This window comes from Eulemur rufifrons, chromosome 16 (assembly GCF_041146395.1).
Source record: "Eulemur rufifrons isolate Redbay chromosome 16, OSU_ERuf_1, whole genome shotgun sequence".
Classification (NCBI taxonomy): Eukaryota; Metazoa; Chordata; class Mammalia; order Primates; family Lemuridae; genus Eulemur; species Eulemur rufifrons.
The window spans coordinates 38,532,225-38,557,751 of NC_090998.1; the positions used below are offsets into that span (position 1 = coordinate 38,532,225).

At 36.4% G+C, this 25,527-nt stretch overlaps 1 protein-coding gene, 2 non-coding genes and 1 pseudogene across 3 annotated transcripts in view; 1 reads left to right on the forward strand and 3 right to left on the reverse strand.

Moving 5' to 3' along the window:
- SPATS2 (spermatogenesis associated serine rich 2) overlaps window positions 1–25,527 on the forward strand; it is a 105,148-nt gene that overhangs the window by 36,524 nt on the left and 43,097 nt on the right. Inside the window, exon 2 of the mRNA XM_069490145.1 lies at window positions 14,092–14,355. Within this exon, the coding sequence (XP_069346246.1) occupies window positions 14,331–14,355 (25 nt within the window). The 5' untranslated portion in view covers window positions 14,092–14,330. The remainder of the gene's footprint in view (window positions 1–14,091; window positions 14,356–25,527) is intronic.
- Window positions 7,273–7,356, reverse strand: LOC138397646 (U4 spliceosomal RNA; annotated as a pseudogene).
- On the reverse strand, window positions 12,636–12,743 carry LOC138397720 (U6 spliceosomal RNA). Its single transcript, XR_011235846.1, has one exon. It is a non-coding gene; the product is annotated as a U6 spliceosomal RNA (small nuclear RNA).
- LOC138397678 (U6 spliceosomal RNA) lies at window positions 20,705–20,810 on the reverse strand. Its single transcript, XR_011235810.1, has one exon. It is a non-coding gene; the product is annotated as a U6 spliceosomal RNA (small nuclear RNA).

A 25,527-nucleotide genomic window follows, 5' to 3' on the forward strand; every position in this document is an offset into this window, starting at 1 on the left:
CATATATACAAGCCAGTATGAATACGTTCTTCTCCCTCATCATATTCACTTAACAATATATTTTACTATATCAATATATAGAGAACTTCTCTTCTCAAAAACATTTGCATAGTATCTCATTGTATAGATGAACCATAATTTATTAAACCAGTGTCCTTTTAATGGACAGTTAGGTTGTTTCTAATATTTTGCTCTTATAAATAATATTGCATTGGATAATGTTGAACACATTGTTTGCAAATATCCTTGCAAGGTAAATACCTAGAAATTGTCTTTTTGGGTCAAATAACATATACATCTTTCTTTTCTTTTCTTTTTTTTTCTGAGACAGAGTCTCTCTCTGTTGCCCGGGCTAGAGTGCTGTGGCATCAGCCTCGCTCACAGCAACCTCAAACTCCTAGGCTCAAGCAATCTTACTGCCTTAGCCTTCCAAGTAGCTGGGACTACAGGCATGCGCCACCATGCCTGGCTAATTTTTTTCTATATATTTCTAGTTGTCCAGCTAATTTCTTTCTATTTTTAGTAGAGATGGGGGTCTTGCTCTTGCTCAGGCTGGTCTCGAACTCCTGAGCTCAAACGATCCGCCCGCCTTGGCCTCCCAAGTGGTAGGATTACAGGCATGAGCCACCGCGCCCGGCCTAACCTTCATATTTCTGAATAACATGGTTATACTGATTTTTTTTTTAATTTTTCAGTTTTAGACATTCTTATAATGGAAGATGATTTAGTTTTCTTACATTTTCTACCCTCCTCATTCATCCTCCCCTTTTCCTTGGTTCTATTGATAGGTAGATTTTGTAACACTCTGTATTACAAATTTACAATAACTGTAAGTACCTTTGTGTACAACCCAATTAATCCTTTATTTGTTAGTGTGTCAGGTCTGTATAAATCCTGCCAGTGTGAAAAGTTTATGTACCCCAAGGCTTGAACATCATACCCTTTATATCTTTAGAGTATTTCAGACCATTCCAGTTACCTAATTGCACACTATTTAAATTTAATAAAGTTGCTGTTCCAAAACTCTAATAATGCCATAATTATGATCTATTTCCAGTAACTCATAGTCTTGGTAAAGTTCCCATTTGTTTGTATGATTGGAACATTCCCGTTTTATGGAACACATCCTTCATTGCAGTTAATATCAGGCAATGTTTATTGAATGGTTGTCAATAAGTGTTAGACATTGTTTTAAGAGCTACATTTGTATGACCTTATTTAAACCATATAACAACGCTGTGGGGAAGATGCTAGCATTATTTGCATTTTACAGATGAAGAAACTGAGACACAGAGAAGGTAAATATTTTGCTTGAAGTCATTCAGCCAGTAAGTGGTGGGACTAGAATGGAAACTCAGGCAGTCTGGCTCCAGAGCCCTCACTTATCCACTCTGCTTCACTGACTGCATCTATAACAATGATATACTCAGTCTCAGCAGAGCATGTGCTTTGGTTTGACATTCCGCTAGTAATGATGGATTTATACTAACTCACCTACATTTAACATTTCTCATCTTTTTTCCTGCAAATCACTAATTCCTGAAAATTTTATTTTTATTTTTTATTTTAGCGTATTATGGGGATACAAATGTTTAGGTTACATATATTGCCTTTGCCCCGCCCAGGTCAGAGGTTCAAGCATGTCCATCCCCCATCCTGAAAATTTTGAAAATAATTTAAAGATTTTAATAGTGGTAAAAAACATAATACGAAATTTACCATCTTAACCATTTTAAAATATACAGTTCAGTAGTGTTAAGTATATTTACATGTTTGTACAACAGATCTCCAGAATTTTTTTATCTTTGCAAAACTGAAATTCTGGGCCAGGTGCGGTGGTTCAGGCCTATAATTCCAGTACTTTGGGGTTTTTTGTTTTTGTGTGTTTTTTTTTTTTTCTTTTCTTTTTGTCTTTTGACAGTGGGATCTGGAATATTCCAGCACTTTGGAAGGCCAAGGCAGAAGGTTCGCTTGAGGCCAGGAGTTTGAGACCAGCCTGGGTAACATAGTGAGACCCTCACCTCTACAAAAAAAAAAAATTAGCCAGATGTGGTGTCATCCTTCTGTAGTCCTAGCTACTTTGGGAGGCTGAGGTGGAAGGATTGCTTGAGTTTAGGAGTTCAAGGTTACAGTGAGCTGTGTGATTGGGCCACTGCATTCCAATCTAGGTGATAAGGGCCAGACCCTGCCTCAAAAAAAACCCCTGAAATTCTGTACCCATTATTAAATAGCAATGTCCCATTTCTCTCTCTCTGCTCAGCCCCTGACAATTTCATTCTACTTTCTGTGTCTAAGAGTTTCACTGTTTAGATACCTCATGTAAGTGGAATCGTAGTATTTGTCTTCTTGTAACTGGCTTATTTCACTTAGCTTAATGTCCTCAAGGTTCATCCTGTTGTAGTGTGTGACAGGATTTCTGTCTTTTAAGGCTGAATGATGTTCCATTGTATGTTTATATCACATTTTGTTTATTCTTCCATTGATGGACACTTGGGTTGCTTTTGCCTCTTGACTATTGTAAATAATGCTATGGTTTGCAAACACAAGTTTGCAAATATCTCTTTGATATCTTGCTCTCAGTTCTTTTCGTATTATACTCACAGGTGGGATTCCTGGATCATATAGTAGTTCTACTTTAATTTTTTGAGGAACCTCTATACTGTTTTCCATAGCAGCTATACCATTTTACTTTCCCACCAGTAGTATACAAAGTTTCCAATTTCTCCACATCTTTACCAACACTTATTTTCTGTTTGTTTGGTGGTTTTTTAATTTTGGGGGGAGTTTTTTGGGTAGCAGCCATCCTAGAGGTTGTGAGGTGATATTGTGGGGGTTTTTTGTTTTCTTAAGAGCACATGAGCTCTGCATCATTGTTTTGATTTGCATTTCTCTAATGATGAGTGAAACTGAGCATCTTTTCATAGGCTTATTGGCCATTTGTGTATCTTCTCTGGAAAAATGTCTATTCGGCTCCTTTGCCCATTTTAAAATTGGGTTATTTGTGTTTTGTTGTTGAGTTGTAGGTGTTCTTTATGTATTCTATATATTAACTCTATCAGATATATGATTTGCAAGTATTTTCTCCCTTTCTATTAGCTTTCTTACTCTCCCTCGGTTGCCCCATTCATCTGTGGATGGCCATTTGGGTTCCTGCTACCTGTTGGCTATTGTGAATAATGCTACAATGAACATAAGTGTGCAAATATCTTTGAGACTCTGCTTTCATTTCTTTTGTATTCTGAGCTAATTTTTATATGTGGTATGTGGTAGTGCATATTCTTTTACATGTAGATATTCAGTTGTCTCAGCACCATTTGTTGAAAAGATTTTTCTTTCCCTGTTGAATTTTCTTGGCACCTTTGTTCAAAATAAATTAACTGTGAATGTGAGTGTTTCTGTTTGTACTCTTCAATTCTGTTCCATTTATCTATATGCCTATCCTTACTGCCAGTATCTTAAGGTGAATGTTGTTTTTTGAAGCATGACAAGTCATAAATTTTGATGAATTCCAGCTTATCAGTGTTTTTTTAAATGAATTATATAGTTTGTGCTTTTGAAGAATTCTTTCACTAAAAAAAAAATATGAAGATTTTCTCATTTTTTTTAATTTTTACTTTGAGACAGGGTCTCTGTCTGCTTCCTGGGTTAGAGAGCAGTGGAATCATCATAGCTTACTGCAACCTCAAACTCCTGGGCTCAAGCAATCCTCCTGCCTCACCCTCCCAGGTAGCTGGGCCTACAGTTGTGTGCCACCACACTCGGCTGATTTTTCTCTTTTTTTAAATCAAGATAGGGTCTTGCTATGTTGCTTAGGCTGGTCTTGAACTCCTTGCCTCAAGCATTCCTCCTGCCTCGGCCTCCAAAACTGTTAGGATTATGGGTATGAGCCACTACACACACCTGACCTCCCATGTTTTTTCTAGGAGTTTTACAGTTTTATTTTTATTTTGTTTTTTTTCTCTTTTTTCTCATTAATGGGAAAGTAGTATGATGAATAATCATTTCTGATGGTGAACAGTTCTGTTAAGGTTTTAGACAGCAATAGTATTTAATGGCAAGAAAATACTGCATATTTAAAGATGTAGTCTAATATATAAACATTTGTTAAAACATGTAAACATAAATGTTAAATTCACATTTACAAAGTTATACAATTTAATCACTGTTGGAAGAAAATTTTTATAGCTTTGTTCTATTGGGAAAATTAGTTTATGTCAGTACCACACTGTCTTCATGACTGTAGCTTTATAGTAACTTTTGAAATCAGGTAGTGTAAGTCCTCCAAATTTCCAAAATTGTTTTGGCTATTCTGGTTTCTTTGTATTTCGATATAAATTTTAAGATCAGTTTGTCAGTTTCTACACAAATACTTGATGGAATTTTGCATTAAATTTATGTATTGGGAAGAATGTGAATATTCCAATTCACAAACATGGAGTATCTCTATTTATTTAGATCTTTAATTTCTCTCAGCAGTGTTTTATAATTTTCAGTGTATGAGTCTTGCACATCTGTTATATTTATTCCTAAGTAATTCTTGATGCTATTATGAATGTAATTGTTTTGTTAATTTTATTTTTGGATTGTTTATTACTAGTATATAGAAATACAATTGATTTTTATGTATTAGTTTTGTTATTCTATCTCACTGAACTAGTTTATTAGTCCTAGCAGTTATTTGGGGGTATGTGTGTGATTCCTTAGGATTTTCTATATATGGGTCATTTCATCTTTTTTTTAAATTTCTTTTTTATTTTTTGTAGAGATGGGGTCTTGCTATGTTGCTCAGGCTGGTCTCAAACTCTTGGCCTCAAGTGATCCTTCCATCTTGGCCTCCTAAATTGCTGGGATTACAGGTGTGAGCCACTGCACCTGGCTTTATCTTTGAATAAAGACATTTTACTTGTTCCTTTCCAATCTCAATGCCTTTAATTTTTTTTCTTTTTTTCCTTCTCCCTTATTGCACTGGCAAGACCTTTCAGTATGTTGTTGAAAACAAGTGGTGAGGATGGGCTTTTTTGCTTTTTCCTGATCTAAGGGAGATAATATTTAGTCTTTCACTAGCATGCATATTAGTTGTAGATTTTTCATAAGTGTTCTTTAAAAAGGTGAGAATATTCCTCCACTTTTTTTTTTTTTAACGTGAATGAGTGTGGGGATTTAGTAAAATGCTTTTTCTTTGTCTGTTGAGATTATCACATTATATGGCTTATGACATTTGTTTTATTGATGTGGTATGTTATATGAATTGGTTTTTGGATATTAAACCAGTCTTGCATTCCTGGGATAAGTCCCACTTAGCCATGGTATGTAATAGTTTTCTATGTTGCTGAACTGGTGTGCTAATATTTTGTTAATGATTTTTGCATCTATATTTACAAGGAATATTGGCCTGTAGTTTTCTTGTATGTCTTTGTCTGGTTGTAGTATCAGCATAATATGGGTTTGTATTAATTTTCTGTTGCTGCTCTAACAAATCACAAACTTAATGATTTAAAGTAACATTTACCATCTCACAGTTTTTTTCCCCTCCCTTAGATATTATGGAAGAGTATATCATCTCAGTTTTTCTGGGTCAGATGGCAGGGGCACAGTTTGGCTCATCTGCTTCTCTACAAGGCTGAAACTAAGGCAGGACAATGTTCCTTTCAGGAGACTCTAGTGAAGAATTCATTTTCAGGCTCTGTCAGGCCATTGACAGAATTCAGTTCCATGCGGTTGTAGGACTGAGGTTCCTGTTTCCTTGCTGGCCTGGGTTATCTATCCTCAGCTTCTAGAGGTCATTTGCATTCCTGGCCTCATGGCTCCCTTCAAAGTCAGTAACAGCAGGTTGGGTTCCTCTCATGCTTCAAATCTTCCTGACTTTCCCTTCTGCCACATTTCTCTGATGCATCTTTCTGGGCTCCAGTCAGAAAATGTCTCTGCTTTTTAAAGGCTCATGTGCTAAGATTAGGCCCACCAGATAATCCAGGCTAATCTATGCATTGAAAGTCTGTGACCTTAATTACATCAGTAAAGTCCATAGCAGTACTTAGATTATGTTTGATTGAATAACTAGGGGACAGAAATCTTGGGGAGATATCTTTAGAATTCTGCCTACTGCACAGGCATCATAGAATTAATTAGGAAATGTTCTTTCTTCTGTTTCCTAAAAGGGTTTGTGGAGAATTCTGTTATTTCTTCTTTAAGTATTTGATAGACACTGTCTAGCTTTGTGTGTTTCTTTGTGGGGAGGTTTTTAAATTACTGAGTCAGTTTCTTTACTTGCTATAAGTCTATTCAGAACCCCTCCCCCTTTAAGTCAATCTGGGTAATTTATGTCTTTCAAGGAATTTGTTCTTTTTATCAGTTGTCAAATTTTTTGACATAAATTGCTTATTGTATTCCTTCATAATCCCTTTCATTTTTTAGGGTCTGTAATGATGTCTTTCTTTTATTCCTAATTTTGGTAATTTGTGTCTTTATTGGGTTTGTCAATTTTGTAGATCTTTTTAAAAGAACCAACTTTTAGTTTTACTGCTTTTCCCTCATGTTTCTCCATATTCTCTTTTATTGATTCTGCTCTAATCTGTAGTATTTCTTCCCTTCTGCTTGCTTGGGATTTTATTAGCTCTTCTTTTTCTAATTCCTTAAATTGGAAGCTCAAGCTATAGGTTGAAGACCTTTCTTCTTTTCTACTGTAGATGATTTAAGCACCATTTTAGCTATATCCCATAAATTTTGATATGTTGTGTTTTTATTTTCTTTCAGTTCAAAATATTTTCTAATTTTCTTCGTGATTTTCTTTGAGCCATAGTTATTTAGAAGTATGTTGTTTAATTTTGAAATATTTAGAGATTTCCCATACTTCTTTCTGCTCTTGATTTTTAGTTCTGTTGTTAGAGAACCTACTTCGTATGATTTCAATCCTTTTAAATATATTGAGAGTTTCTTATGGCCTATTACATAGGTTTGACAAACTTTTTCTATAAAGGGCCATATGGTAAATAATTTAGGCTTCATGGGTCATTTGGTCTTTGCTACAGCTACTCATTTCTGCTGTTGTACTGCAAAAGCCACCACCATATATGATACATAAATCAGTGGGCATGCTTGTGTTAGAATAACATTTTATTTATAAAAATAGCAAGGCTGGATTTGGTCCTTGTGCCATAATTTGCTGACCCTCGGCCTAGTATATGATCTCTCCTGGAAGATGTGTGCTTGAAAAGAGTGTATATTCTTTTTTTGTTGGATAGAGTATTCTTACTGATTTTCTGTCTGGGTTATTAATTTTTTGGGGGAAAAGTTTTCAATTAGCAATAATCAAGCCTCGGATAAACCTCATGGGCTACAATACTGCTATTGCACAAAGCTGGGTTATTAATTTTTGAGAGTGAGATACTGACACCTTTATTGTTGAACTCTTTATTCTTTCTGTCAGATTTTGCTTCATGTATTTTAGGTCTTGTTGTTAGGTAGATATATATTTATAATTGTTATATATTCCTGACATCATGACCCTTTTATCATAATGATATATCTCTTTGTCTCTAGTAATATTTTCTCTCTGAAGTCTATTTTGTCTGATATTAAGCTCATTTATTACTGTTTGCATTATATATCTTTTCTTATCTGTTTATATTCAGTCTTTTTGTGTCTGAATCTATAGTGTATCTCTTATAGGCATAGTTGGATCTTATTTTTTTCCATCCAGTTTGACAATTTTTGCCTTTTGAATGGAGTCTTTAATTCATTTATATTTAATGTAATTTATGATATAGTTAGATTTGCCTCTGCCATTTTGATATTAGTTTTTTTGTATGTCTCTTGCCTTTTCTGTTTGCTTGTTCCTCTTTTGTTACCTTATTTGTATTTAATAGATATTTTTTAATGCATGATTCTTCTGTTGTGGTCTTTGTTTTTACTATTTTTGAGGTTTTTTTTTTTTTAGTACTTGCTCTGGACATTACAATATTCATTTTAACTTATCACAGCCTATTTTAATTAAATTGATGGTAGTTTAATTCTGTAAATAGCTTCTTTCTTTTTCCTGCCCTTATGCAATTGCTGTCGTATGTATTATAATCTGTATTTGTTATAAACCCAACAATACAGTATTATTACTGCTTTATGTAATCTTATATTTTTTAAATAATTTAAGAGAAGAAAACTTTAAAATGTGTATTATTTGCTTTTCCAGGTGCTCTTCATTTCTTTGTGTGGATTCAGGTTACCATCTGGTGTCATTTTCTTTTAGCCTGAAGGACTTCCTTTAGAATTTCTTGTAAGTCAGATTTGCAAGCACTGGATTCTCTGTAAGTCTTTGGGATGTCTTTATTTCACCTTCATTTTGAACGATAGTTTCGCTGGATATCACATTCTTGCTTGACAATTTTTCCTTTCAGCATTTTGAATATCATTTCACTGGCTTCCCTTGTTTCTGAGAAGTCAGCTGTTATATTGTTGCTTCCCTGTACATGATTGGGTTTTGTTTTTGTTTTTATCCCTTTCAAGAGTTTCTGTTTTTCTTTTTTTTTTTTTCCCCTAAGGATAAGGATCGCAGGTACAGGAATTTTCTATTTTTAGCTTTCATCATTTTCACTCTGATATGTCTAGGTGTGGATCTCTTTGTGTGTATTGCAGTTGTAATTCACTGAGCTTCCTGAGTCTGTAGATACTTTTTTTTTTTTTGAGACAGAGTCTCCCTCTGTTGCCTGGGCTAGAGTGCCGTGGCGTCAGCCTAGCTCACAGCAACCTCAAACTCCTGGGCTCAAACGATCCTACTGCCTCAGCCTCCCAAGTAGCTGGAGCTACAGGCATGTGCCACCATGCCCAGCTAAGTTTTTCTCTCTATATATTTTTTAGCTGTCCACATCATTTCTTTCTATTTTTAGTAGAGATGGGATCTCGCTCTTGCTCAGGCTGGTCTCCAACTCCTGACCTCGAGTGATCCTTCTGCCTCAGCCTCCCAGAGTGCTAGGATTACAGGCGTGAGCCACTGCGCCCAGCCTGTAGATACATTTTAAAAAATAATGAGTTTGCATTGTTTGGGTCATTATTTTTGTCCTCTGGCTTCACTTCTTCTAGACCCTCTACTTTCTATGTATTGGTATATTTGACATTGTTCCAGAGATCTCTGAGGCTCTGTTTTTCTTCATTGTTTTTTCTCTGTTTTTGGATAATTTCTATTGCTCATTCTTCAAGTTTATTGATTTATTTTCTTCTACTCTGGTATTCAACATCAGAATTTCTGTTTGACTCTTTTAAAAAATAGTTTCTATCTCTTTGTTAAGATTTTCTGTTTGAGGCCTTGGCCTCATATTTTTCTTTAGTCCTTTAAAGAAAGAAATTTGAAGTCTTTGTGAAGTCAGGCATTTAGGCCTACTTAGGGACAATTTCAGTTTCCTCTTGTTTTTTATCTCTTGGGTTTGGGTCATACTTTTCTGCATCTTTGCATGTCTAATAATTTTTTGTTGAAACTGGATATTTTACATAATATGTTGTAGGAACTTTTGGTTTCTGTTTTTTTTTCACCTTCTTAGGGTTGTTGCTTTGTTATTATTTTTTTAGTAACTTGCCTTGACTAAATCTGTGGAATCTTTTTCTCACTGTGATTTATTTATTTATTTGTTTGTTTATTTATTTATTTGAGACAGAGTCTTACTCTGTTGCCCAGAGTGCCGTGGCGTCAGCCTAGCTCACAGCAACCTCAAACTCCTGCGCTTAAGCGATCCTACTGCCTCAGCCTCCCGAGTAGCTGGGACTATAGGCATGTGCCACCATGCCTGGCTAATTTTTTTCTATATATTTCTAGTTGTCCAGCTAATTTCTTTCTATTTTTAGCAGAGACGGGGTCTCGCTCTTGCTCAGGCTGGTCTCAAACTCTTGAGCTCAAACGATCCGCCCGCCTTGGCTTCCCAGAGTGGTAGGATTACAGGCGTGAGCCACTGCGCCTGGCCTGTTTATTTATTTATTTTTAAGAGACAGGGTCTTACTCTGTCACCCAGGCTGGAGTGCAGTGGCACGATCCTAGCTTACTGCAGCCTCCAACTCCTGGGCTCAAGTGATCCTCCTGTCCTCCTGTTTCAGCCTTCCGAGTAGCTAAGACTATAGGCACACGCTACCATGCCTGGTTAGTTTTTTTAAAAAAATTTTTGTAGAGATGGGGTCCTGCTGTGTTGCCCATGCTGATATAGAACTCCTGGGCTCAAGCTATCCTCTTGCCTTGGCCTCTCAAAGTGCTGGATTACAGGTGTGAGCCACTGCACTTGGCCTGTTTTTTTTTCTGGTTTTTTTCTGTCACCTGGGCTAGAGTGCAGTGGTGTCATCATAGCTCACAGCAACCTCAAACTCCTAGGTTCAAGTGATCCTCCTGCCTCAGCCTCCCAAGTAGCTGGGACTACAAGCAAGCACCACCATGCCCAGCTAATTTTTCTATTTTTAGTAGAGTCAGGATCTTGCTCTTGCTCAGGCTGGTCTCGAACTCCTGGTCTAAAGTGATCTTCCCACCTTGGCCTCTCAAAGTGCTAGGATTACAGGCGTGAGCCACTGTGCCTGGCGCCTATTTTTCAATTAAAAAAATAAAAAAAATTCAAGTCTGGCATGCTCGAGTTACACCTGTGTCTGCTAGCCTAGTGGTCAGTTAATGATTGGTCAAATGTACTAAAACACCTGAGCCAGTAAAGTTTCCAACCTTGCCTGTAGATCTTTTTGTGTATTGGGGCCACTTTCAAAGTTTAGATATTTTAAGTCTGCTCTAACAGTAACTTTCCACTGGGCTTTCTCGTGTCTTTTCTGCCTCTCTCTGTACACAGGCTTATGATCAGCCAGAGATGTTTGGATAGTTTGGACCTGCTCCAGGATCTCTGTCATGAATGTGTGGAACATGTATCAAGGTCCCCTCTAGTCTTGTTTCTGGATTTTAAATTTCTGTCTAGTTGCTGGTCTATTTCTTGCACCAACTATGACAGTAACTTCAGGCTTGCTGAGCCTTGGTCTTGCTTGTTTGCCACCAAAATGCAAACTGCCTATGGGTGAGGAATTTTTCTGTGCTTTGCTTCAAATCAAGTCAGTCCCTTCCTCCGTGAAACTGCTGGTTTTCATGCCTTTCCACTGGGACCTGGGGGTGTATGATAGGAGCAGCCTCAGGCAATAGTGCCAGACTTTCACTGTTCCTACCCGAAGTCCAGTAGTAGTTTCTTATGAATAACCACAAAGAAGGTAACGTTTGAAAAAAAACCTGAAGGAAATGAGGAAGTATTCCATATAGATATCTAGGGGAAGAACATTATGGGCAGAGGGAACACCTTCAGGGCCCTAAGGAGAGAACATACCTGGAGTATAAAAGGGATGATAATGAGGCCAGTGTGGCTCCAGTGAAGTACTTGAGGTGAGAGGATAGCGGGAGGTCAAAGAGGTAAAAGGAGGATGGGGGCAGGGCATTAGAACAGATAAGACCAGTTAGAGCACTGTAAGGACTTTGGCTTTTATTTTTAATGAAATGGGAAGCTGCTGGAGGGCTTTGAGCAGCGGAGTTGGGATATAATCTGTTTTATAATTTTAAAAGCAGCTGAAATGAAATAGAAGTGGGAGAGTGACAGAATAGAAGACTCAGGATGCCAGTTAGGAGGCTATTATAATACTGATCATAGCAGTGTAGGTGAGAGATGGTTGTTACCTAAACAAGAGGGGTAGCAGTGGAGGTGGTGAAAAGTGGTCCAGTTCTGGATGTGTGTTTTAAAGGTAGAGCAGATGGAATTTTTTCTGATGGATTGGAGGTGGTGGGGAGTGAACAGATTCAGGTCTTTCTTATTTCAAGGGAATTTCTGTGAATGCTTTCTGTTCCCTTTATTGAGTCCTATAATTTTTGAGTCCCTATATTGATTCCAGTTATCCTTAGATTGGATCATTTTTTGTGCTCTAATATTATCTTCTAGTTGTTTTTAAGCTGTTTCTTTTTCTTCTGAAGGCTTTCCTTCATTCCATTCATTCTATTTTCATCTGTGTCTATTCTGCTTCTTGCTATTTCTGACTTCTTAATGATGTTTGTTCAGTTTTTCTTTAACTTTGCAATCTGCTTTCTTTTCATTCTATTTTTATCATCTGTTTTCTAGCTTTTATTTTATTGAATTCAAATTCTTTTTTTTTTTTTTTTTTTGTTGAGACAGAGTCTCACTTTGTTGCCCAGGCTAGAGTGAGTGCCGTGGCGTCAGCTTAGCTCACAGCAACCTCAGACTCCTCGGCTTAAGCGATCATACTGCCTCAGCCTCCCGAGTAGCTGGGACTACAGGCATGCGCCACTATGCCCGGCTAATTTTTTCTATATAGATTTTTAGTTGTCCATATAATGTCTTTCTATTTTTAGTAGAGACGGGGTCTTGCTCAGGCTGGTCTCGAACTCCTGACCTTGAGCAATCCACCCGCCTCGGCCTCCCAGAGTGCTAGGATTACAGGCGTGAGCCACCGCGCCCGGCCTGAATTCAAATTCTTATTTGAAGTATTCAAATAAGTATTCAAGGGGGAATCTGATTTTGGTTTGGGGGGTTATATTATTTTATAGATTGGATTCTCCATCTGTTGCATTGTAATTCTCTCTCATTGTCTTCCTCTTTTGTTATAGTAGGTTTAATAGTGGCTGTGTCATATTTTTTTCTTTTAATATGGGTCGCTTCACGAATTTGCATGTCGTCCTTATTGCAGGGACCATGCTAATCTTTTCAGTATCATTCCAGTTTTGGTAAATGTGCTGCTGAAGTGAGCACTGCTGTGTCTATTTTATTTATCTTTTCTATGTTGTATGTGAACAGCTTTGGTTACACCTTTTGTTTGTAGCTACAGAGTATAGATGAAATACCTTTGGTATGTTTACAAACTTATTTGAGACCTATCTTCCCCATTCCTACTCATGGACTCTGGTTAGTTGTCGATTGTTGCTTTCATCTTCTTTTCCTTTTTGAGACGAGGTCTGGTCTGGCTTTGTTGCCCAGGGTGGTCTTGAACTGCTGGGCTCAAGTGATCCTCCTGCCCCAGCATTCCGAGCAGCCTGGGACTACAGGTGCACGCCACAGCACTGGTTTCTTTAAGCTGAGGCAGCAAAGGTCATGAACCCCTTGCCATTGAAGAATTCAGTTCTTTTTGATGGATCTGAGTTCCGTTCCTTTTTCTAAAATCTCATTAAATGTGCCCTATCAAGCTCACTCTATCCAGGGGTAGATTCTATGTATTTCCATAGGCTTTGGCTGGTTTTCCCAACTTGGCTCAATGTTCTGGAAGATCATGAGCGTCAGATATTTGTCCTTCTTTTCCTGAGATCCCACTGTGGTTTGTAGAGGTTCTTTCTCTTGATGGAATATATTTTTTAAACTTTCCCAAGATTACCAACTTAACCCTTCCTTCTCCTCTTATCAATTTGGAAAGTATTTCATATAAGGCTACTTTCCTTTCCTTCTTGCATTCATCTTGTGAAATGTTTTTCCTGTCAGATGTGAGAGTTCTATAATCCTCCTCATGCTTTCTTTTCCCAGAAATCTTGGGTGTGTATCTTTAAAATGTTTAGTAATATGGAAAAAATAGCATTTGTATCTTTGTAACTTAGAGAAACTTCCTGTAGTATTGACTAATTTCATTTTATTTTTTCAATTTTCCATATTAAAATTCCTTTGCACTCTCTCCACTGACACCTCCCCCCTCCACCCCGTATTTGAACTGTAAAGCCTCAGGAGAAGTTAGATATAGGAAATTCTAGAGGAAGAGAAGACTTTTGGTTTGGAAGGGAAGATCAAGTGGCAAGAAAGATCTTAGGGAGCGGTAAGAGGTATTATTTTCAGTTGTGAAGCAGAGATGAGGATGAGATATTTGAGATAAATACAGAAGATAAGAAGACTAAGCATGCTTTCTAAACTAAGAAGATGATCTTATTCTAAGATTAAGTTTTCTTAAGGAGAAAAATACTGCTTTTCAACAGCTATGTTCTTTCTAGAGTACTTAAAAAAAAAACACCCTGGTTTTGTTTAGAGAAATAAAAAGTAAACCCCGTGGATATCTCTCAGAAATTTTGTATGGATAGCCATTATTATAATAATGAATATGTGTTTGTGTTTTTCCCTCTAGAATCTCCCTGGAAAAAGAGACATGAATGTATGCAATGATACTTCCTGACAAGAAGTTGATACCAGAGAAGGAAAGCAGATTAAGAGCTAGTGAGCAGAATTTTGAACAACCAGGATTTTGTATTTATCACTTCTAACTACAGACTTCTGTTGCCTGTTTAAATCAGAGATACCTACACTCAGAACCACAAAGTAAAAGGATACTTTTCTTCTGTATTTTTTGAGATCAAAGATACTGCAATGTCTAGGAAACAAGGTCAGAAAGGTAAGATTACATACATGTGGACATAAATTGTTAAAAGTGTAGTTGTAGACCAATGATCCCCACTTATCTCTATATATTTAAAAACTGTCCTAATAATGTATTTTGTATGGTTTTACAAGTATTCATGGATATTAGATTATAGCTTTGTGTATTACTAGTCTGGGAATTAATTTGTCTAACAATTGCTTTTCTACTCATACAAACATCAAATTGTAGTATGCTTACAGGAAAGCCAAATGCATCTTGGAGATGCATTTTTGAAGGTGAACATGTGTTAGGGAGATGTGGTAGGAGATAACTTACTGCAGGGTATTCCACATCCTTTGAGTTGACATTTCACTGGAGAAAGGAAATGGAGCAAGAGTAAATGCTTCTGGTTTTTGTTTCCTTCTTTAGCTTTCCTTCCGGGACTGTTACTCTAGCTTCTTATCTAAAGTAAAATGTAAGGTGCAGAGAGAGTCAGGAAATATCAAGAGTAGTTGTAATGAGGGGAAGGACAACAAAGGCTCTGTAAAACCTTTTCAACTTTCCTAGAATAGCTGCAAAAATTTAAAGAGACAAATTTAACAATAGCACTAGAACTATTATGTTACTGGAATATATTTATTAGAAGAATGACGGTAGGTATCCTGACTTTTCCCCCCTCATTCGATTTAATTTTCAGTTTAAAGTTGATGTTCTTTAATTCAGAACAAAGCTCCATAGATCCAGGTCTCACATGTTAAATTTCATGGAAACATTTTTAAACTTAATTTTGACTTGGCAGTTCAAAAAGCTCATAAAAGAATAATGTATCAGAGCTGCTTGTGCTTTTGAAAGCTGTAGTTTCATTGCATTGTATTTTCTTCATATAGATTTACTGTATGAAGAAAATCTGAGCTCTGAGGAATGGCTAGATTACTGAAGAAGCTGAATTATTTATGGAAAGAGATTTATAAACTGCAAAGTTTTTTATAACCTGAGTTTGTTTTTTCTTAGTCATCATAATTGTTTGTTTTTTTCCCAGTAATGCTTGAAACATTGAGCATCTGTTTTTCTCCTGCAAATGAGAAATACTGTAGTAAAAATAGGACTCTAGACTTGAAAATAAAATAATTTCAGCTAAAAAGTTTAGCATTTAATTTTTCCTGAAGAAGTTAACTTCGGCAGATTGCTTTGATCTCTTTAAAACTGGTGTCTTTATTTCATGTCTGTTTTGCCAGAGCCATAAAAAAAGTATCATTACTTTTTGTAATTGGTTAATTACCATAAAATGAACATAAATTTTAGACCACATCCTAGGCATTAAGTGCTTACTAATTTTGGTTAAACTTAGCCCATGTTTATACTTAGTTGGAAAGAAACCAAAGTTTATGTGTTAGGACTTTCTCTGAAACAAATCTATGCTTATAATGATTTACATGTCTGATATTTGATCCAAAAAAGTGTAAAATATTACAAAATTTTATCTCATTTATTGATTTACACATTTAATTTTCATTGTTTTGGGTTTTATTAGTTCAAACAATCTAATTATACTGATTTTATCATCCACTTAGTAGTTTTGTTCTCTAGAGGCATCTCATTTACAGTCATTTGGTAATGAGTTATGATTTTATTCCACAATAGACCATGTTTCCATATTTTCTGTTTGTCAATAACAGAAAATTTGTCAATAACTTGTAAATTTCTTATTTAATGAAATATTTAGAGAAGTTAAACTTGAATAGCTTAAATTAAGTCAGTTTTAATTACAGCTATTGATTGCTCCAAGCCTTTTAGCCATTACCTAACAGAAGTCAGGTAGCTCAGTGCTTCTCAGAGTGTGGGCCATAGACTAGTGCCTGTCTGTGATCCGGCGAAATGTATAGAAATGGAGAGTGTTTAGAAGCTCTTTTATAGTGATTTGACAGTGCTACAACATCTAAGCCCTTTTTAAAACAGCTTTATTGAGATATAATTGAAATACCATAAAATTCACCCATTATAGCTATATAATTTGATTATTTTTAGTAAATTTATGCACTTATGCACCATCACCACAATCCTGTTTTAAAATATGTTCCTTACCCCCCAAAATTCTCTTACCTGTTTGTGACCAATTCCTGTTCCCTACCGTAGCCCCAGGTAAACACCTTTCTGTCTCTTTAGTTTTGCCTTTTCTAAAAATTTCATATACATAAATTAATATAGTATAGTTTTTATATATGGCTTCTTTCACTTAGTGGAATGTTTTTGAGGTTCCTCCATGTTGTTGAATGTATTAGTAATTTTCTCCATTTTATTACTGAGTATTATGGTTATATCCCATTTTATTTATCCATTTACCAGTTGCTATTCATTTGGATTATTTTTGCTATTATGAATAATTATAAATTATGTACATTTGCTTACAAGTCTTTGTATGGACATATGTTTGCATTTCTCTTGTGGAAATACCTAGGAGTGGAATTGTTTGACTTTTAGAAACTGCCAAACTGTTTTCTAAAGCGGCTGTACCATTTTACAATCCCACCAGCAATGTATGAGGGTTTCAGATTCTCTACATCTTTCCCAACACTTGGTATGATCATTTTTTTATTATAACTATTAATATTTTAATAGCTATGTAATGGTATCTCATTATGGATTCTTTTTTTTTTTTTTTGGAGACAGAGTCTTGCTCTGTTGCCCAGGCTAGAGTGCTAGAGTTCTGGGCTCAAGTGATCCTCCTGCCTCAGCCTCTCAAGTAGCTAGGACTATAGGTGCATGCTACCATGCCCAGCTAATTTTTTCTATTTTTAGTCGCTCAGCTAATTTTTTTCTATTTTTTAGAAGAGACAGGGGTCTCACTCTCCCTGAGGCTGGTCTTGAACTCCTGACCTCAACGATCCTCCTGCCTTGGCCTCCCAGAGTACTAGGATTACAGGCGTGAGCCACCTTGCCCAGCCCTCACTATGGTTTTGATTTGTACTTCCCTAGTGACTAGTGATGTTAACCATCTTTTCATGTGATTATTGGCCTTTTGTGTATCTTTTTTGGTGAAATGCCTATTCAAATCTTTACTCATTTTTAAAATTAGAGTCATACTGAATTGTAAGAGTTCTTTATATATTCTGGATACAAGTCTCTTATCAGGTACTTGATTTGCAAATATGTTCTCCCAATCTGTGGCTCGTCTTTTAATTTTTTTTAATGGTGTCTTCTAAAGAGTGAATTTTTTTTTGTAAAATAGAGATGGGGTCTCATCATGTTGCCTAGGCTTGTCTTGGACTCTTGGGCTCAAGAAATCCTCCCACCTCTGCCTCCTAAGTTGCTGGGATTACAGAAGTGAGCCACAAGGGTGAATGTTTTCAATTTTGATAAAGCCCAGTTTATCTTTTTTGTTCTTTTATGGATTGTGCTTTTGGTATAATGTCTAAGAATTCTCTGCCTAACTCAGAGTTACAAAGATTTTTTTTCCCAGGATTTTTATAGTTTCATCACACACATTTAAAAGTCCGTGATCCTTTTTGAGTTAGTTTTTGTGTGAGGTATAAGGGTCTAAGTTTACTTTTTTGCGTATGAATGTCCAGTTGTTATAGCCCCTTTTGTTGAGGAGACTGTCCTATCCCCCCTTGAATTGCCTTGACACCTTTGTTGGAAATCAGTTGACAATAAATGTGAAGATTTTTTTCTAGACTCCATTTTCTGTTATATTGATGTGTATGTCTTTTGGTTTTTTTCTGAGACAGAGTCTCACTGTTTCCCAGGCTAGAGTGCCATAGCATCAGCCTAGCTCACAGCAACCTCAAACTCCTGGGCTCAAGCGATTCCCCTGCCTCAGCCTCCCGAGAACTGGGAGTGGAGGCTGCAGGCGTGTGCCACCACACCCAGCTATTTTTTTCTATTTTTGTTGCCTGACTAATTTTTTTCTATTTTTAGTAGAGACACGTGTCACTCTTGCTGAGGCCAGTCTCAAATTCCTGACCTCAAGTGATTCTCCCACCTCGGCCTCCCAGAGTGATTATAGGCATGAGCCACCACGCCCAGCCTGATGTATATGTCTGTCTTTATGCTAGCATACTGTCTTGATTACTATAGTTTTATAGTAAGTATAGAATAATAAGTAAGGAAGATAAATCTTCCAACTTTTTTCTCCCAAAACTTTTTGTCTATTTTAGTTCCTTTACATTTCCATATAAAGTTTATAATCACATTTTCAGTTCCTACAAGGAGCTCTGCTTGGAATCTAATAGGGATTACACTGAATCAATAGGTCAATCTATGAAGAATTGTTATCTTAACAATATAGAGTCTTCTAGTCCATGAACTTACATATTTCTATATTTATTTAGGTCTTAATTTTTCTTAGCAATGTTTTATAGATTTTAGTTTACAGGTCTGTACTTCTTTTGTTAAGTTTATTCCCAAGTGAGTTATTCTTTTTGATGCTGTTGTGAATGGAATATAAGTACATTTGGTTTTTGTTGTTAAGCTCACTTATTAATTCTAGTAGGTTTTTTGGTAGATAACTTAGATTTTCTATATATAAGATCATGTCATCTGTGAATAAATTTTGTTTTCCTTTTCCTGTCCTTCTGGATGACTGTAGTTTTTTTTTTTTTCTTGCATTGCTTGAACCTCTGGTACTACGGTCCCCAACCCCCGGACTATGGACCAGTATTGGTCTGTGGCCTGTTAGGAACCAGGCCACATAGCAGAAGGTGAGCAGGCAGGCCAGTGAGACTGAAGTTTCATCTGTATTTACAACTGCTCCCCGTCACTTGCATCACCACGTAAGCTCCTCCTCCTATCAAATCAGCAGCCGCGTTAGCTTCTCACAGGACTGTGGACCCTACTATAAACTGTCCAAGCGAGGGATCTAGGTTGCATGCTCCTTATGGGAATCTAATGCTTGATGATCTGAGGTGGAGCCAAGGCGGTGATAGTAGCGCTGGGGAGCGGCTGCAAATACAAATTATCATTAGCGGAGAGGTTTGACAGCATAATAAATGTAATGTGCCTGAATCATCCTGAAACCATTCATATCCCTCCTCCCCCGTCTGTGGAAAAATTGTCTTCCATGAAACTGGTCCCTCATGCCAAAAAGGTTGGGACCGCTGCTCTAGCACATTGTTGTTGCAAAGTGTGAGAAGAGACATTTTTACCCTGTTTCCAGTCCTGGGGAAAAACATGTAGTCTTTAACCATTAAGTGTGATGTTATCTGTAGGTTTTTCATGGATTCCCTTTATCACCTTGAGGAAGTCTTTTCTATTCCTGGTTGCTGAGTTTTTACATCAGTGGGTGTTGGGATTTTGCCCGATGCTTTTTTGCATATATTTCAGTGGTTCTTAAGTGGGATGATTTTGCCCCCGGAACGATATTTGGCAATGTCTGGAAACATTTTTGGTGATCACATATGAGCTCAGGAACAGGGTGCTACTGATATCTATGGGTAGACATCTAGGCTGCTGTAAACATCCTACAGTGCAAAAGGTAGTCCTTCACAACAAAGAATTGCTCCGCATAAAATGTCAGTACTGCTGAAGAAACTTGATCTGTTGATAGGATTATGTGGTTTTGTTTTCTATTAATATAGAGTATTACATTACCTAATTTTCAGATATTAAACAAATCCTGCTTTCTTTGTATAAATTCTACATACGCCGTCATTGTGTATAATCCTTTTTTTATGTCACTGGATTTTATTTGCTAATATTTTGTTATGGATTTTTACACCTGTATTCATGAGTGATGTTGGTATGTAGTTTTCTGCTCTTGTGATGTGTTTGTTTACCATATGCTCTGTCCTTAGAGAATGTGCTATGTGTGCTTAAAAAGAATGTGTATTGATCTATTGTTGGGTAGAGTGTTGTATATATATCAGTTAGGTCAAGTTGGGTGATGATTTTCAAATTGTCTGTATCCTTACTGGTTTTCTGAATAGTTGTCATTTACTAAGAGAAAAGTATTAAAATCTTTAGCTATAATTGTTGAATTCTTTGAATTCTGTCATTTTTTAACTCATATTTTGCAGCTCTGTTACCAAGCGCATACACATTTATAATTGTTATATCTTGTTGATATATTGTTTTGTTTTTGTTTTCTTTGGAGGTCAGGGTCTTGCTCTGTTGGCCCAGGCTGCAATGCAGTGGCTTGATCATAGCTCACTGCAGCCTGGAACTCCTGGGCTCAAGCCATCCTTCTGCCTCAGCCTCCTGGATAACTGGGACTATAGTTGCATGTTATTACTCCTCACTAATTGTTCTTACTTTTTGTGGAGACAGAGTCTCACTATGTTGCTCAGGCTGGTCTTAAACTCCTGGCCTTAAGCAGTCCTCTCACCTTGGCCATTCAAAGTGCTAGGATTATAGGCGTGAGCCACCGTGCCTGGACTGATAATTTTTTAAAAATATGTAACACTTCACAAATTTATGTGTCATCCTTTTCAGGGGCCATGCTAATCTTCTCTGTATTGTTCCAATTTTAGTATATGTACTGCTGAAGCAAGAACAGATATATTGATTTTTTAATCATTATGAAATGCTTTTCTTTGTCTCTAATAATATTGCTTTAATGGTTTTTGTTTTTAATTTTCTTTTTTTGTAAGACATAGGATGTTGCTGTGTTGCCCAGGGTGAACTTAAACTCTGGGACTGAAGAGATCCTCCAGCCTCAGCCTCCCAAGTAGCTGGGACTATAGGCTCATGTGACTACAGCCCAGCTTTTTAAACTTTTAGTTTTTCTGCTAGTAATATAGCTGCTCCAGCTCTCTCACGGTTACTGTTTGCAGGGAATATTTTTTTCATCCTTTTGCTTTCAGTCTACTTGCGTCTTTTGTAGGCATGATATAGTTGGATCTTGCTTTTTTATCCAATCTGAGAAATCTACCTTTTGATTATTTAGTCCATTGACATTTAATGTAATTATCGTATGATTGGGTTTATTCCTGCTACTTGCTATTTCTACATCTCATTTTTTTTTGTTCCTGTGTTCCTCCTTTATTGCCTTCTTTTGTGTTAAAATATCTGTATTATGTTTCATGTACTATAAAATGTATGTGTGTGTGTATGTGTGTATATATGTGTCCTAAATATATATTTAGTTTACTATTTTAAGTCCTTGATTTTTTTTTTTTTTTTTTTTTTGAGACAGAGTCTCGCTCTGTTGCCTGGACTAGAATGCTGTGGCGTTAGCCTAGCTCACAGCAACCTCAAACTCCTGGGTTTGGGCTATTCTCCTGCCTCAGCCTCCCGAGTAGCTGGGACTACAGGAATGTGTCGCTGTGCCCGGCTAATTTTTTCTATTTTTAGTAGAGAGAGGGTCTTGCTCTTGCTCAGGCTGGTCTCAAACTCTTGACCTTAAGCAGTCCTCCCGCCTCGGCCTCCCAGAGTGCTACGATTACAGGTGTGAGCCACCTCGCCCGGCCAGTCCCAGATTTTTTTAAAGCTATTTTTAAATAGTTAATTTATTAATGGTTTCTCTAGGGGTTGCAGTATCTTTAACTTATCACAGTCTATTTCAGGCTAATACTGACTTAATTCTAGTAAAATATAGCAACTTTATTCCAATGTAGCCTCATTTCCTCCTTCCCTCTTTTATAGTAGGATTTTCACGTATATTACATCTATATGTGTTATAACCTCAACAATATACTGTTATAATTATAGCTTTAAACAATCTATGTTTTTTGAAGAAATGAGAAGAAAAGAGAAAAAATACACACAGAGTCTTTTATATTTACCAGTTTAAGTGCTCTTCATTCCTTCCTCTGAATTTAAGTTACTGTCTGGTTTATTTCCTTTTGGCCTAAAGAATTTCCTTTAGTATTTCTCATAGGGAAAATCTGACAGCAATGGATTCTTTTAGTCTTTGTTTACTGGGATGTCTTTATTTCCCCTTCACTTTTTGAAGGATAGTTTTGCTGGATATGCAATTCCTCACTGACAGTTTTTTCTTTCAGCACTTAGAATATGCCATTCCACTGAATATGTCATGTTGTTGTTCCCCTGTTTGTAATGAGTCGTTTTTCTCTTGTTGCTGTCAATATTTTCTCTTTGTCTTTAGCAGTTTGACTCTGATGCATCGATGGATCTCTTGGGAATTTTATCAAATGTTGGCCATTATTTCTGAAAAAATTTTTTTCTGTACTTTTTTCTTCTCCTTCTTAAAATCCTGTTACACATATTTTGGTAAGCTTGGTGTTCCTCCACAGGTGACTGAGGCTGTGTTCATTTTTCTTCTATGTTTCTTTTTTTTCCTTTGCTCTTCAGATTGTTTAATTTCTACTGATCTCTTTTCAGGTTCACTGATTCTTCTGTTATTTTAGATCTGCTGTTAAGTTTATCTAGTGCATTTTTCATTTGAGTTTTGTATTTTTAATTAGAATTTCCTTTTTAAAAATAGTTTCTCTATCTTCCTTTAATTCTTTGAAATAATTTTCTTTAATTATTTAAAATAGTTTCCTTTAATTCTTTGTTCAAATCTATATTAGTTGTTTTGAAGTCTTTGGTGTTTTGAGTTTTTTCCTATGTATGAGTCTTTCTTTCTTTCTTCTTTTCCTTTCCTTTCTCTTTCTCTTTCCCTTTCCCTTCCTCCCTCCCTTCCTTCCTTCCTTCATTCCTTTCTTCTTTCTTTCTTCAAAAGTGGATAGTTTAGATAATATATTGTATTAATTCTAGATTCTCATTTTCTGAGGGTGTTTGAAAATAATTTGTCTGAACTAAAACTGAGGAATCTTCCTTCCTCGTGTGTACAGCCGGTCTTACCTAATGTTTTAGCAGTTTCTCAATAATTTGTTGTCTGCCTTTGGTTGATTTCCAGAATCCTGAAATGGTTGTTTTTGACAGTTTTGTTCAGTTTTATACTTGTGTTTTAAGGAGAGGGACTTGCCAACCTGTTTACACCACCCTCATCCTTAAGGTTGGTTTTATTGTACTTTATGAAAGCATTGGTCCTCAAAGGATTAAAAATTACAGGCCAGGCGCAGTGGCACACACCTGTAATCCTAGCACTCTAGGAGGCTGAGGTCGGAGGATTGCTTGAGCTCAGGAGTTTGAGAGCAGCCTGAACAAAATTGTGACCCCATCTCTACTAAAAATAAAAAAATCAGCCAGGTGTGGTGGTGCATGCCTGTAGTCCCAGCTACTCCGAAAGCTGAGGCAGGAGGATCACTTGAGCCCAGGAGTTTGAGATTGCACTGTACTCTACTTGGGGCAAGACTCTGTCTCAAAAAAAAAAAAAGAAAGAAAGAAAGAAAAGAAAAAAGAAAAGCTCATCTTTGATGATGGTGGCCATTTAAGGAAGAAAAAGATGCTATTAGCAAAAAGCTTGTGTGACAACAAAGAAACAAACTGGTGGCCAGTCTGTAAGATAAAAAGAGAGGCGGCCCCAGAGAACCAGCTCTCTCAGAGAAATGTTGAAACAAAAGGACAGCTTGAACAAACTACAAAAGCACAGGAACTATATAAAAAAAAAGAAATTAAAATAACAAAATAACAACTAGTCCTTCACCAGTGAGCAGGTCTTTAGACCCTAAGGAGTCTACTTGTTCTTGTGGCTTACTAGTTAACTAGGTAAAGATATTTTTGCCAAAAAAAAATCTCCTTAAGGCCTTACCCTTGGATTATGTGTACTGTTTGTTGAGGAACCAGATGTCAAAAATCATGAGATAAATAAAAGAATCTTTGAATAGAACCAAAGCAAATATTTGAGAACCTATTTATGGCATGAATTTATAGCAGAATAGACATGTATATCTTTTTATCTTTTCCTGACTGATCTCTGAATCCAGCACTGGATAAAAGAAAGCAGACTCTAGGAGGTCATCCAAGGTTGGCAGTAGGCTTGTTTGTGATTCTCACAGATTGCTAATGCATCTAATATCGTTCTAATTTTCTTTCTTTCTTTTATTTTTTTGAGATAGGGTCTCGCTCTGTCATCCAGGAGTGCAGTGGCATGATCATAGCTTACTGCAGCCTCGAACTTCCTGCCTCAGCCTCCTGAGTAGCTGGGACTACAGATGCATGCCACCATGCCCAGTTAATTTTTAAATTTTTTGTAGAGATGGGGGCTCTCTATGTTGCTCTAATTTTCTTCCTAGGTAGCCTATTAAGAAGGATGAAATTAAGCCATTATAATTTTTTTATATTTTGGAAGTCCTGATTTTTTTCAGATAATCTTTGTCTCTCAAATCTGACTGTATATCAGAATCATCCTAGAAATAAAAAAAAAAAAATAATTTTTGCATCACTCTCTCTGGGGATGGTACACTAGGATTGCTGATATTGTCCTACACATAAAATTGTGTTTGCCTGTTTGATGTCTAATTCTGTTTATCAAGTTACAATGATAAGAGCAAATTCACAAGTAGGGTACTTTTTTTGTCGACTTCATCTGGCATTTTAAGTTTAGTTCTCTCTCCTCTTTTCCCCCTCATAAAACTATTCAGCTACAAAACATTTTCACACTTGGTATTTAAATCTCTGAAACATTGAAACAGCTAACTTGATTTTCATAGTTGGTCTTGCATGAATGTCCTATAGTACTATGCTATTGCTTAATTCTTTCTCTACTTTTTGTCTTATAAGAGCTACCTAGATGTTTCCCTCCCCTCCTCCTTCTCCTTTTTTTTTTTTAGTCTTTGGCAATGAAAAGAAATCTCCATGTTGGTTTTGTACTTTTTAAATAATCATTAGAGTGAGTCCTTATATCTTTGATGATGTCTTTCCTTCATTTGCTTCATAATCACATAGATGCCATTGAGATCTCATTTTAAGTCTTTTTAAAAGTAAATGACTTGCAATGATTTTGTTCTGCAATATATTTTAGAGTTTTTTTCTTGCCACATAATTTTGCTGAGTTATAGAACTTTTGAGAACTATGGTAATGTGGTGTAATTATTTTTAATAAATGCATTTGAAAGTAATAATAAGTCTACTTTCTTTTTGAAGTTCTGTGACCATTTGATTTACATAGAGGGGTATTTAAAAATCTGTAGAAAATAAAATAAGGTGTTCTCTTTTTATAGTTGAAAAATACGTAGTTCAACACCCCTTTTCTGAAAAATGTTTGCTTTCTTATTTCATTAGAAAAGGCTGGACTGTACCTTTTTCATAACCCAAAGACAAGATTTTATTCTAGTTACTTCTAGTTACTCAGGGTGTTTCTCATTGTTAAGGGTAATTTTATTCCATGTGAATAAATTGACTGGTTTTGTTGATGGTGCTAGG